The sequence below is a fragment of the Punica granatum genome, chromosome 5 (assembly GCF_007655135.1).
Source record: "Punica granatum isolate Tunisia-2019 chromosome 5, ASM765513v2, whole genome shotgun sequence".
NCBI classification, from domain to species: domain Eukaryota; kingdom Viridiplantae; phylum Streptophyta; class Magnoliopsida; order Myrtales; family Lythraceae; genus Punica; species Punica granatum.
The window spans coordinates 6870001-6882305 of NC_045131.1; the positions used below are offsets into that span (position 1 = coordinate 6870001).

The 12305-nt window shown below is 39.1% G+C and overlaps 1 protein-coding gene across 3 annotated transcripts; it reads left to right on the plus strand.

Moving 5' to 3' along the window:
* The first annotated feature begins 6638 nt into the window (after positions 1-6638).
* On the plus strand, positions 6639-11865 carry LOC116207065 (acyltransferase-like protein At1g54570, chloroplastic). Of its 3 annotated transcripts, none has more exons than XM_031539924.1 (13): positions 6640-7599; positions 8035-8086; positions 8241-8296; positions 8416-8574; positions 8713-8817; positions 9145-9251; positions 9347-9468; positions 9561-9669; positions 9782-9915; positions 10049-10418; positions 10672-10785; positions 10959-11044; positions 11264-11865. In XM_031539924.1, exons 1-13 carry the CDS (start codon positions 7131-7133, stop codon positions 11562-11564), a joined length of 2184 nt encoding a protein of 727 aa, XP_031395784.1. In that variant the 5' UTR covers positions 6640-7130; the 3' UTR covers positions 11565-11865. The 3 variants fall into 3 exon arrangements, with proteins under 3 accessions (XP_031395785.1, XP_031395784.1, XP_031395786.1); XM_031539926.1 differs by lacking the exon at positions 6640-7599 and adding an exon at positions 7631-7799 and having other exon boundaries at positions 11264-11570; XM_031539925.1 differs by lacking the exon at positions 8713-8817 and having other exon boundaries at positions 6639-7599.
* Positions 11866-12305: the final 440 nt, after the last annotated feature.

A 12305-nucleotide genomic window follows, 5' to 3' on the forward strand; every position in this document is an offset into this window, starting at 1 on the left:
CTTGTTATCAGCGTTCCTTTTTAATCCCGAGAATAATGTTGTGGTTACTCCCTCTACTCATCGTTCCTTTGATACTATGTTTAGATGTTAGCCCAATGTACGAACAGAGCCGCAACTTAGGTATGTTCCGTTACTGCCTGAAGAGACCACTTTTTTCATTAGATAACTTAGGTATGTTCCGGTACTGCCTGAAGACTCAATTTTTTCATTAAATAACTCAGGCAGTGTTTGTTTGGATTTAATTGTAAGTGCTGAAAATTAAGTGTTAAAAATTTAAAATATAAATAGAATAAGTGCTTAAATGATTGAGTGAGAAGTGTTTGATTTGGTAATCATTATAATGACTGAAATTATATATATCTACATAAAAGCCCATTACTTCAACTTCTTTCACTTTTGCCCATAATTTATTTAAAATTCAGAAATTATTAAAAAAAGAGAAAATTGCAAAAAAGAAAAATGGAGGCAGTTTTAATCGGAGAGGGAGGTGGCCCTCGATTCCAGCCACTACCGTTGTAAATGAGGTTGCCGGTGACTTCGATTGGACGGTGGTGGCCGAGATCAATGACCACCACCACCACTAATCTTCCTCTCTCTCTTTGGGAGTTCAATTGGTGCGGTGGGGCTCCAACGCCGGCCTCCACTGGCAGAGAGGAGGTCACTAGCGACCTCAGACGTAACCGGTGACCTCCTCTGTCCCGGTAGGGGCTGGCAATGGAGCTCCTAAGGTTTCGATTGAATTCCCTCTCTCTCTTCGATTTCGAAGAAAGAAAGGGAGATTAGGGGCGGCAGTGACCCCCGATTTCGGCCACCATTGCCCAACCTCTCTCTCTCATCTTCTCTGTTCAAAGCAATTGGACTGATTTGTAAATATTGTGAAATTTTTGGAGTACTGTTGTAAATATGATAAAATGGACCATAGCTGAGCGAATTAGCTAATCAATGTTGAATGATTAAGTACTTTTTTTATTTACTCATTAGATTAAGTCAATTTTCATATTGTGCTATCAAACAAATTTAACTCAATTAAATACTAAATAATTAAATTCAGCACTTAATTTGAGTTGTCAAACACAACCTTAGTATTTAATGAGACTACAGTTGACGTTGTCTTCCACAGTCACATATGTTTTTCCTTCGGTAAATTCCAAACATTTGTGCAACGGGTTTGCGCTAGTCCGGAGAGTCCACGACTAATGTTATTTTTGGAAGAACAGAATGGAAACATGAACGTAGTGAACCAAGTGGTTACAATAGTTATTATAGCCGATGAATTGAATGGGGTCTCGACTCTGTATAGTCTGAACGGAAAAGTATTGATTTGGTCCTATAACTTTCACCTCTTTTCTATTTTAGTCCTATTTCTAATTTATTTATTTTTAATTTTCGTCCTATATCTTTCACTACTTTTCTATTTTCATCCTTCCAATACCTAAAAGTGATTTTCTATACCTCAAAACGAATTAGCCAAAAGTAGCAAATAATAATCCTTTCCGGTATTGGAATCGAAAAGTAGCGAATAATAATCCTTCCAAGTGATTTTCTAAAAGTAGCGAAAGGTATTATAGTTTGTTTTCTAAAATTCCATCTTATACCTTTCACTAATTTTGCTGACATGACACCCAATAAGATGCCAGCATCATATATATAATCAACATGTGTATGCCCCGATTATTATATCTTAAAAAGTTAAATTAGAGGAAAAATAAGAAAAAGAAAGAAAATAAAAATAAAAGATTAAAAAAAACTATAGATGGCTGCTGGCACAGGCTCACAGCTACCCCTTCCAACACTACACAATCGTGAGTGTGGGGTGCACCCAAATCATGGTATTGTTTCTCGCTGCTAGAACTACTTGGCTTCTTAATTATTCGGTCTTAGGTTACATTCTTCTATGGAGAAATTGTAAAGAAAGAAGTATCTGCAATGTTAAGAACTTACAGAACGAAAAATCGAATTTCAATCCCAAATCTAATTTCATCAAACAAAGCATTTTTGGGCAGTTAAATAATCCCAGACCCTAATGTCATTAAATTCTTAAAGAAAACCTGATTCATCAAACAAGCTCATTTAGGAAGAAGACGAGGATCGATTGTGACAAAATTAAAGTCAATGAGACAAAAATATTTGGCGTGACTAAAGACAAGATAGGCGCGAGAAGTGTTCCCCAAATTAGAATCACGACTGAGATGACTATTCGATCCTTGATTTGGGTCATCAATGCTGCATCAGTTGTTGATTTGTGCTTCCCTCTTGAGATCTGCTGTGGAGAAGATGGCATAGTTGGGTAGTGGTATGAATTGGTCTTTATTTTTGCCTTTTATTTATTTTCTGATTTTTTCCTCCTTTTTTGATCATGATAGAAACGTGGCAACCATGTGTTGATATATAGATGATGTTGGCATCTTATTGGTGTCGTGTCAACAAAATTAATGGTATAAGTAACGGAATGATGAAAACAGAAAAATAACAAAAGATATATGAAGAAAATAGAAAAAAAAAGTAAAAATAGGACTTAAAAAAAAAAAAGGTGAAAGCTACGAGACCAAAACGACACTTTTTTCTAGTCTGATATAGGGGCCAGCCCATTTAGCCACGCGACATTTTGCTTTGTCGAAGTCGAGAAATTTTTTGAAGATCTTACCCCGACATGTGAACCAATAAATGTGAATGTCAATCACAAAGTCAATTATTACAATTGCTATCAATTACAACAATTTTATTGATTTTTTTTTTCACCATTTCATTTTGAAATAATATTATTTAAGAATTTCTTGTAAAGAACCGGACAGGCCACTTGCGGGCCACAGAGTGAAAGTGAAAAGGGAAACTGCAATAAAAGGCAACTTGTCCCGAGCCAGACAATAATTAAAGCCTCAATCCTAATCTCATTTATTAAAAAGTCACGTCTTTTGTTTCCTAAAACAGAACTAATCAGGGCCGGATCATTACTAGCATGACTAAGAAAGACACACTGATCCGCATTCCAACTCTCCTATAGGATGCCAATTTTGCATCCCGAACCGACATGAAACCATGCGGCTATAACGCTCTTGTCACTTCATTTGTGCGATACGCGTCTAGGTTTCTCACGGTCAACTATCGGGATTCGGAATGAAAAATCGAGGGATATTAACCAACTATGTCACTTCATTAAATCTGCCGCTAACTCGGTGTATCTTAGCCGTGGGTACAGTATGAAATACCATTCCATGCACTGCGAATGGTGGAAACTGTTCGATCCGCGTACTTTCGTCAAGGACGTCCTTCTCGTCCGTTGCCTTCCATATGAGCCATTCATTTTGTCGGAAGTAGGCTTCGGAGGATTCTCCAAAGACCCGTATCGTTCACGTTTGCATCTCGCAGTCGCTCGGTCCCTGTCGCGAAGGGCCTGCCCGCAGAGCAAGAGCACGAATGATTATTTCTTCTTAATTATCATCTGGTGGTAGTGCAGGAATTGCGATTTTATTATTCTCTCGAATTTTGTCATTCTTTCATGGTTTTTTCTTTTTGTAATTTTTGTTAATTTGAAACAAGGAAAATTCTTCAGCCTTTTTATATTTGCTTGCTTATTTTAGAACCATCGAGATATATTTAAAAATATACGTAAGATTCTGGCCACTTCTACTTGGTTTATCCTTTGCTGTCATTGTTCGTTGTTACGGCCATCTAATTTTCTTAGCTAACATCGGAACACGTTTCATTTTACATGACTATAAATATTCCGGCAGGCACTACATATTTCTTGAAGATTCAAACACTTCTCGACAGAAACGAAGTTTGATTAGGGTGTTTCGACGTCTATTTTTTCTTGAATAATGTCTCCAACTCGAGTATTGTGAATATAAGAAATCTGCGATTAGTAAAATAATTAACAACACTAGATGGTGTTTTAACCAGGCTCGAATCTTGATAAGTTGGAACCCGTTGAACTTTCAGATATTATACCGAAAGAGAATACGTCATAGGTATACCTAACCTGGTTAAGATAAATACATATATTGTTGTCTTCAATTACATCCACAATTTAAAACACTTTCCAGAAACAAAAAGAACGGGTCGATCAGCTATACGATCTCTTGCACAAACCTAGCCTTGTCCATCATGTATAAGAGGATTAGCTGAATTGACTCATTTTTTTGATAGATGAGTAACTGATGGAACTACAAACACATTCGTGCGAGACGCCTGTTCGCATCGATCCTTTCTTAAAGACTATAACCGCATCGCAACGTTAATCCCCCTATGAGACAATGATATTGATTAGATTGATTATAATTATATGCAAAAAAAAAAGGAAAGAAGAAATTTCAAAGAAATTTCTCCTGGCCAGATTGGGATCGCAGGGTCGATCATTGATTGATAACAGAGACAAGACGAAGCAGTGGCATTCCTCGTAAATAACATCAAAAATCGTGCCCAATATTGAAGCACGGAGGGCGCGAAGTAAGTCTTTGCCGTTAATCTCCTGTCTTAATAACGCCCATTAAACCGGAAACCAGAAGGTACAGACAGAAACAAAGGATGCCTTCTCTCTCTCTCCACACACTTCGCTAAATTTTAGATGATTTTACCTTAAATAAGGTGATGAGAAAAAATTAATAAGAATTATTTAATGAAGAATGATCATGACAATTATTCGAGTGATTAGCACCAAGCTTTTAGTTTTTTTTCGGTTACAAGGGAGGCCTATGAGGCTACTGTATTGAAATATAAATCCTAAATATCTAATAAACGGGCACGAATAGTCTCACTAGATATCGAACCTGAGACCTCTTGGTCACCAGGCGAGAGGTGCACCACTGTGCTATTCCCTCTCTTGATATCAAGTTTCTAATTTCATACATTTTGATTGGTACTTCCTCACGCCACGTGACGAGATAGAATAACCTAATAATTTCTCGGCCAAAACAGATCTCAGCAGGAAGAAAATGAAAAAGAATAATATTTATTTAAACCCCAAAAAAGGAAACAAAATATGTTTCTATCGAAAGAAATTCTCCCATCAATTACAGTTCATGACGTGTGTTTACACCTATTTTCCGTAGCATGTGAAAAATAGCCGAGCCATGATATGTGTGTGAAGATTCAATAACTTTTCCCGAGTTTTGGAGGAATTTTGGGTCGGATTTGAAGGAAGTGGGCCGTGGATATTGATTCGTATAATATCGGATATATGAGTCGGATATATCTCCGATATATTTTGTTATTTTATTTTTAGGTAAGCTAGGAGATAATTTTCAATTTTGATAATATCTCAATATCGTATGTTATGGCGCATCCGATTTAGATGTATTCTCTAGGGTTACAATGTACACGCCTATATATATGCGTCATTTAGTTCGTTGTAACTTTCCGCACATCAATCAATCAAACTCGTATTTTTCCTATCTTTTGTTTATTGCACTTTACTTATCACGCACTTTTAATTATCCGCACTTTCGCTTATCACACCTTTCAATACTTGCACCTTTACCTTCAACTGATTCCTCGTGAATCAAATCTATCATCGTTTTTGGAGCTTTCGAGCACCAAGGCAAGATTTTATCATCTTTCGGCACCACTTGCCTTAGCTTGCTCAAGGTTTGAGTTTACTTGTACGAGTGAACTTGTTCCATCTTTGGCTTGTTTTCCTGAGGCTGAGTTTTTGACTGAATTTTATCAAGCTTGCTCCACAGCCGCTTGGCGGTTTCGGACTCTCGTTCGAGTGGATTTTGGTGAAGAACTCTAAATAGCTAAATCCCCAAGTCATAAATTGTCTGAGACGCACTTGGACTTTGAAATTTAAAATCTAGCCGCTAGTCAATTCCCGAACTTCTAAAGCCGTGGTATGACCCTTTGCATTGGTAGGGCCGATTAGTGATACGTCAATTCTTGAAATCGCTTCGTGGCACGCCTGTAATCACCACACGCGTGGCCCAACTTGTGTTTGATATTTTTTGACGTGATAAACAGTGTGACATGAGAAAATACAGAAGAGACTCTAACAAGTGGGCAAGTGGGTGTTGAATCTCTCGAGTAACTGCTAGTTAATTATAGCAATCTCATTTGAATTTTTCTAACACCTTGATGAAAGCTCCGGAAAAAAATAGGGGGAAAATTTAAATATCAGAATTGGGGGGTAAAAGACTTCTCCATCCAATGAAATTGTACCTCGTTACATGACGCGAGAAAATACGGAATGACGTGAGAAAACATAGAATAGACTTCATCAAGTGGACAAATGAGTATTGAATTACTTAAGTAATTGCGAGTTAACTAATTATAACAATCTCATTAATTTTTTTCTACCACATTAAAGTAGATGAGGCCTTGTTTGAAAATGGAGTTGAGTGCATTCCAATTATATGTATATATATTTAATTGGATTGTAATAATAAGGTGGAGAGAGAAAATAAAAAAAATAATGATTTTGTAATTGCATTATGAGAAAAAGTAAGAAAAATAACAATTATATTGTTAAATTGGGAAAAAGGTAATAAATAATATAAAGAATTTAACATTAAAAGTTAAATTAAATAATAATTAAAATAAAAAATAAAAAAATTAATAATTATATTATTAAATCGAAGATAAGATCTCAACTGCGTGTGTGGAGTCTCTCCAAAGCCAATGGCATAGCTCCCACTTCTCTCTCTCTCTCTCTCTCTTTCCCTGATTGTCATCTTCTTCTCAGCCAGTTGTTTTTCTCGCCACTCATTCGTCCATGTTTGAAATACCCAAAGATGGGTAGATTCTCCCTCCCCATCGTTCCGTGCCCGCGATGAGTTCTAAGAACAGCAAAGCTCGTTCCTCTCTAGACTGACAGCGACACTCTGTCGTTGGCCCTTCAAAAAGTTCCCGTCTTTTATTCCACATTTCCGGAGGGTCTCCTTTAGTTTGACATTCTCCCTCTCTCTAGAGCATAGAACGCGTGACCCTCTTCTTGTTTCAGTTGGAGCGTTGTATGCAACTCTCTGTCTCTGTTCCTGTCTCTGTCTCTGTCTCTCTCTGGGGTGGAAGGGTCTTTCTTTCCCATTGGAATCCGCTGCCGGACGGTAGCAAAGTTCCTTCCTTTATCGGTTTCTTTGTAGAAAGGGAAGGAAAGACTTTGGGTTGGTTTGTGGCATTGTTTGCTGCAGTGTAAGCTGATGGCATCATCATTTGCCAATTTTCTCGTGTCGCCTCCATTGGTGCCGGGCTCGGAATTAGTTAGGCCTCGTTTCCGGGTCCTAGCTAGGAATGCTCCTGGCGGAGCCGACCAGGCGGTCTCATCGCTCGAGCCGGTCGCACTTAATGGGACCCCTCCTGCTCCTACCCCGGTGGCGCATAAGGAAGAAAGAAGTTTTGAGTCCGTGGTAGGAGGGAACGGGCGTTTCGGTCTGGCATTCGAGGTCGAGGAGGAGAAGAGGAAGGAACAACCGAGAAGGTTCGATGATGGTATGGGTGTGGATAAGTTGGAGATTCTGTGGGATGATGGGTATGGGAGTGTGACCATTAAGGATTATCTCGATGCCTCTAAGGAGATACTAAAGCCCGATGGAGGCCCACCCCGATGGTTTTGCCCAGTTGAGTGTGGTCAGCCCTTGAAGGATTCTCCAGTCCTTTTGTTTTTGCCCGGTAATACTTGCATTCACGTTAGTGTATGTCCTGCTCTCGGTTCAGAGAATTCGCGCGTTAACTTCAATCCCATTGTCGGGCACGTAAAGTAGCACGTCAAGTGGGTAGGAACTTCTGCAGTAAGAGAGGGAAAATAAGTGGGTGAATGTTGTGGTTGAGACTGGAAATGAGCAGGAGAAAACTTCATGGAATGTTAAACGGTATAAGTTGGTTCTAAAAGTTCATTAAAAACTTTTGGAGGAATGAAGTATTGATGATAGGATATTTTTTGTTTTGGCATATGAATGACAAAGTACTGATGTTACTAGCTATTCAGAAGTGGTTTTTCTTGTTCTGTAATGTCATGTGGCATGTTGCGAGTTGTTAGTTTGATATCTTGAAGTTCTTCAACGGTATGTATTGTGAAAGATGGTTTAAAGAACTGCTCTCGTGCAGGTCTTGATGGCATGGGAATGGGCCTCATTTTGCACCATAAAGCACTTGGGAGGTAAGTAATGTCCTGTTGTTCCCATTTTTACGAAATCCTCTGTTCTTCAAAGATGTTTATATGCTCGAGTGCTTTGTGAGGACGATTGTGAATACCTGAATCCAAATTACTTGGTCACAAGCAGAGGTTCTTATGCAGAATTCTTACACTGCAGGGTCTTTGAGGTCCGATGCTTGCATATTCCTGTTCAAGATCGGACACCATTTGAAGGTCCGAAACCTTCAAACACTATATATCATAGGCTAAATGATGTTGAATTGTCTCTATATTTGCATCACGTGTTCAAGGTTGAATATGCCTATGCCACCCACGAATCCTTTTTACTATAGGACTCGTGAAGCTAGTCGAGGAGACTGTGAGACTAGAGCATGCTATTTCTCCAAAGAAGCCCATCTATCTGGTCGGGGATTCCTTTGGAGGATGCCTTGCTCTTGCTATCGCTGCTCGTAACCCTTCCATCGACTTGGTAGTAATACTAGCCAATCCAGGTTAGTTTCTCAGTTCAATTTTTCAGTTTCTAAATCAAATTAAATTAGCAAAACACAAGTAAGGATTATTTCGCTGAATACACAATTAAGAATTATTAGTATTACGAGAAGATTTAAATCATGTTTGTTTTATTTTAGCTACGTCATTTGGGCAGTCGCAGCTGCAACCTCTGTTGCCTGTGTTGGAGGCTTTGCCCGATGAGCTCCACTTCACCATTCCCTATCTCCTTAGCTTTGTAATGGGTAAGTTCTTGCCTGTCGTGTATTGACTGCACTCAGGGATGGACTGAGGGGGGACTAAGGGGGGCAGTCGCTCCCCTTAAAATTTTGACGTTATAAGGAAATTTATATATTATATATAGTCCAATTTTTTATGAAAATCCTTATATTCGCCCCCTAAAATGGAAGCATTATCATTTTATGCTCCCCTCAAAGAGTTCGCCCCCCCAATCGAAATCCTGGGTCTGTCCTTGACTGCACCCAAGCTCTTTTCGATTAAAACCATGCAATTTCTTATGCTGAAGATTTTTGTTTGTGAATTCTTACTGTTGTTGCTTGTTGTTACATAAGGTGATCCCATGAAGATGGCAATGGTCAACATAGATAATAAAATTCCCCCTAGACTTCAACTGGAACAGTTATCAGGCAATCTCACCGCTTTACTGCCCCGACTCTCTGTAAGAAACATTGGATTTGTTTCGAACTAGTTTCTTTCTCTTCCTTTTTTCCTTTGGTGTTTTTCAATTCGTGATTCGTTCAATGTCAATGACAGACGCTAATTGACATCATACCCAAAGGAACTCTTCTCTGGAAACTCAAATTGCTCAAGTCAGCTGCTTCTTATGCTAATTCTCGACTTCATGCCATCAGAGCAGAAGTTCTCGTGCTTGCTAGGTAATACTGATCTCTCTTATCTTTTACCTCAACATCATTTATTTTCTATTGCTTTCCACAAGCTGGTAGTATTGTGACACATCTTTCTTCAGTGGGAAGGATAACATGATTCCGAGTAGGGAAGAAGGTCAGCGGCTTGTAAAATCAATACGAAACTGTAGAGTTCGGCACTTTAAAGACAATGGACATACTCTCTTAATGGTAAATGTTAATTTATTTCATCAACGTGTAAAATGACCTATCTTATTTTTCTTTTGTTAGGCGATAGCCGAGTACCTGTCTATTTGACAATGTCTTTGCTCTGTTATAACAGGAAGAAGGCATTAACTTGCTGACAGTCATTAAAGGTACTTGCACATACCGGCGTTCAAGGAGGCACGATTACATCTCTGATTTCCTGCCCCCCAGTATGTGGGAATTCAAAACCGGATTCGAGCAGATAATCGGGTAATAACTCAGCAGGACAATGCTGTGGGGTAGTTTTCTTCTATTTCCTGTCATCACATGTCTCTGCAAACATTAGTTGCATCATGCTGTCAATCAAAATTGACTGACATGCTAAGTCAAAATGAAATTGCAGGCTATTCCGTTATGCTTGTAGTTCTATACTCTACTCAACTTTAGAGGACGGGACGATTGTGAAAGGTCTATCTGGGGTCCCATCAAAAGGTCCAGTGTTGTTAGTGGGTTATCATATGTTAATGGGCTTTGAGCTCTATTCTCTGGTTGAAGAATTTCTACGGGAGAAGAACGTTCTTGTGAGGGGTGTAGCCCATCCGGAGCTGTTCATGGGGAGCATGGAAAGCCCAACTTCAGAATTTTCCTTGCCCGATTGGTTGAAAGTTTTTGGAGCTGTCCCTGTAACAGCGAGTAGCCTCTACAAATTGCTCGCGACAAACTCTCATGCTCTACTTTACCCTGGTGGTTCACGCGAGGCTCTCCATTATAAGGTTTGTTGAGTACTTCTTTTGGTTACTGTTAAGCATCCGATGTCTCTAGAAAGCTGAAACTGCTTGGAATTGAAATAACGCTAGCAGAATCGATTAGATGAGATATATCAGAATAAAATGTATTCAGGACAGAAAGTTTCTTCTCAGAGAATTGCCTTAGCTTGTTGCTTCTGTAGCTATTTGTGCTGTTTACTGAATTGTTTTTCGACATATGGATTTTCGACATCGTTTATTAGTTTTCTGACATATGCAGGGTGAAGAGTACAAGGTTATATGGCCTGATCAACCAGAATTCGTGAGAATGGCTGCTCGATTTGGGGCCACTATTGTACCATTTGGAGCTATTGGCGAGGACGACATCGTAGAAGTAAGCTTGCTCTGCTGCTTATTTTATTGTTAAGTTTGCTCGTCTGGAATGACCCTTTGGAATGAAATGGACTGGTTTTCAGACTCTGAGCTGCTTCTTTATCCCGAGTTAGATGTTCAGGTCAATATCTAATTGTTCTGGTGATTGATGCTCTCGTACTTTTGAATTTGCAGTATGTCCTTGATTACAATGATATGATGAAGATTCCTTTTCTTAATGACTACATCAGGGAATTAACTCAGAAGACAATAAGAGTGAGGTATGGATCTTATAATTGTTCTGTTTGAATAGCAAATATGACTTGCCTGCATTTACGGTTAAGGCACGGATTTGTAGATCGGAATGCTGGGCCACCGGAACCAATTTATGTCCCTTGCTTACCCTTTTCAATTAGTTTCATCATACAGTCATTGACATACATCTCGAGTACATATACCTAGGTCCTATTATCTGACATGACAATATACCTTGATCACAGGGACAGTGGGAGTGGTGAAGTAGCTAACGATCAGCTTTTCCTTCCGGGGATTTTGCCAAAAGTACCGGGAAGGATGTACTATTTGTTCGGGAAGCCCATTGAGATTCGTGGAAGAGAGGAAATACTCATGGACAAGAAGAACGCCTCTGAGCTCTACTTCCAGATAAAGTCCGAAGTCGAACGTAGCATGGCTTATTTGATCAAGAAGCGAGAGGAGGATCCTTACAGAAACATATTTGATCGAGTCACTTATCGGGTCCTCCATTCTCCAAGCAATGAGATCCCAGGATTCAAGCCATGAACAAGGGTAACCCATCGAATATACAAATACTAATTAGACAAGACAGCATTTCTTTTGCAACAAGTAAACGGGCATTCATAGTGGAAATATGTAAAGGTTGTGGGTTGTACATCATTTTTACTGTAATTTTGTCTTTAGAAATGAGTCGCTCCCCGTAAAGCCTTTTACTCCAATAGATTTCCCGATTTCTTTCTGTACTCTGTATTTCTCGGATTTTACATATAAGATCGTTGAAGATAACAATGATGTAATCTTCGAAGTTGTATCCCTTGATAAAGCCATAATTCATGCTTTAGTGCAATGGACGGGAAACTGAATGGCGTGAAATTGATTCATCCAAAAAAGAAAAAAATCATAAAAAAGAATGGCGTAAAATTGGCGCGTGGAAGAATCCAATCTTGTGGGATGACTCCGCCCCGTTTCATTCCACATTACTAGATATGACATAACACGTTCACCTTCAGATCAGTTCGAATCATTTCCTTTTCATTTCTCGTGTTACCATAGCCTTACGGGAAATGTCGTGATTCTTGGGGAGGCAGGATAAGATTATTCTGTCAATTATATGTACTCGGAATAAAGGATTCCTGCTTTACAAGGAATCTCGCATTTAACTCTACAGTCTGAAGAGGAAGCACATGATGCTTTGCTTGGAAGTTGAGCCGGATACGATGAACTTCTATATAATGTTACGTAACAGATATGATCTTCACCGAGTGAGGGAAAAACATTTGGTTGTTT

What these genes read in the sequence shown, in the direction of transcription:
- LOC116207065 (XM_031539924.1), top strand. Translation starts at nt 7,131, where the DNA reads ATGGCATCATCATTTGCCAATTTTCTCGTGTCGCCTCCATTGGTGCCG. An exon ending in CACCATAAAGCACTTGGGAG is followed by an intron (nt 8,087 to 8,240) that starts GTAAGTAATGTC and finishes CTTACACTGCAG; the next exon opens with GGTCTTTGAGGTCCGATGCT. An exon ending in ATGGACATACTCTCTTAATG is followed by an intron (nt 9,670 to 9,781) that starts GTAAATGTTAAT and finishes CTGTTATAACAG; the next exon opens with GAAGAAGGCATTAACTTGCT.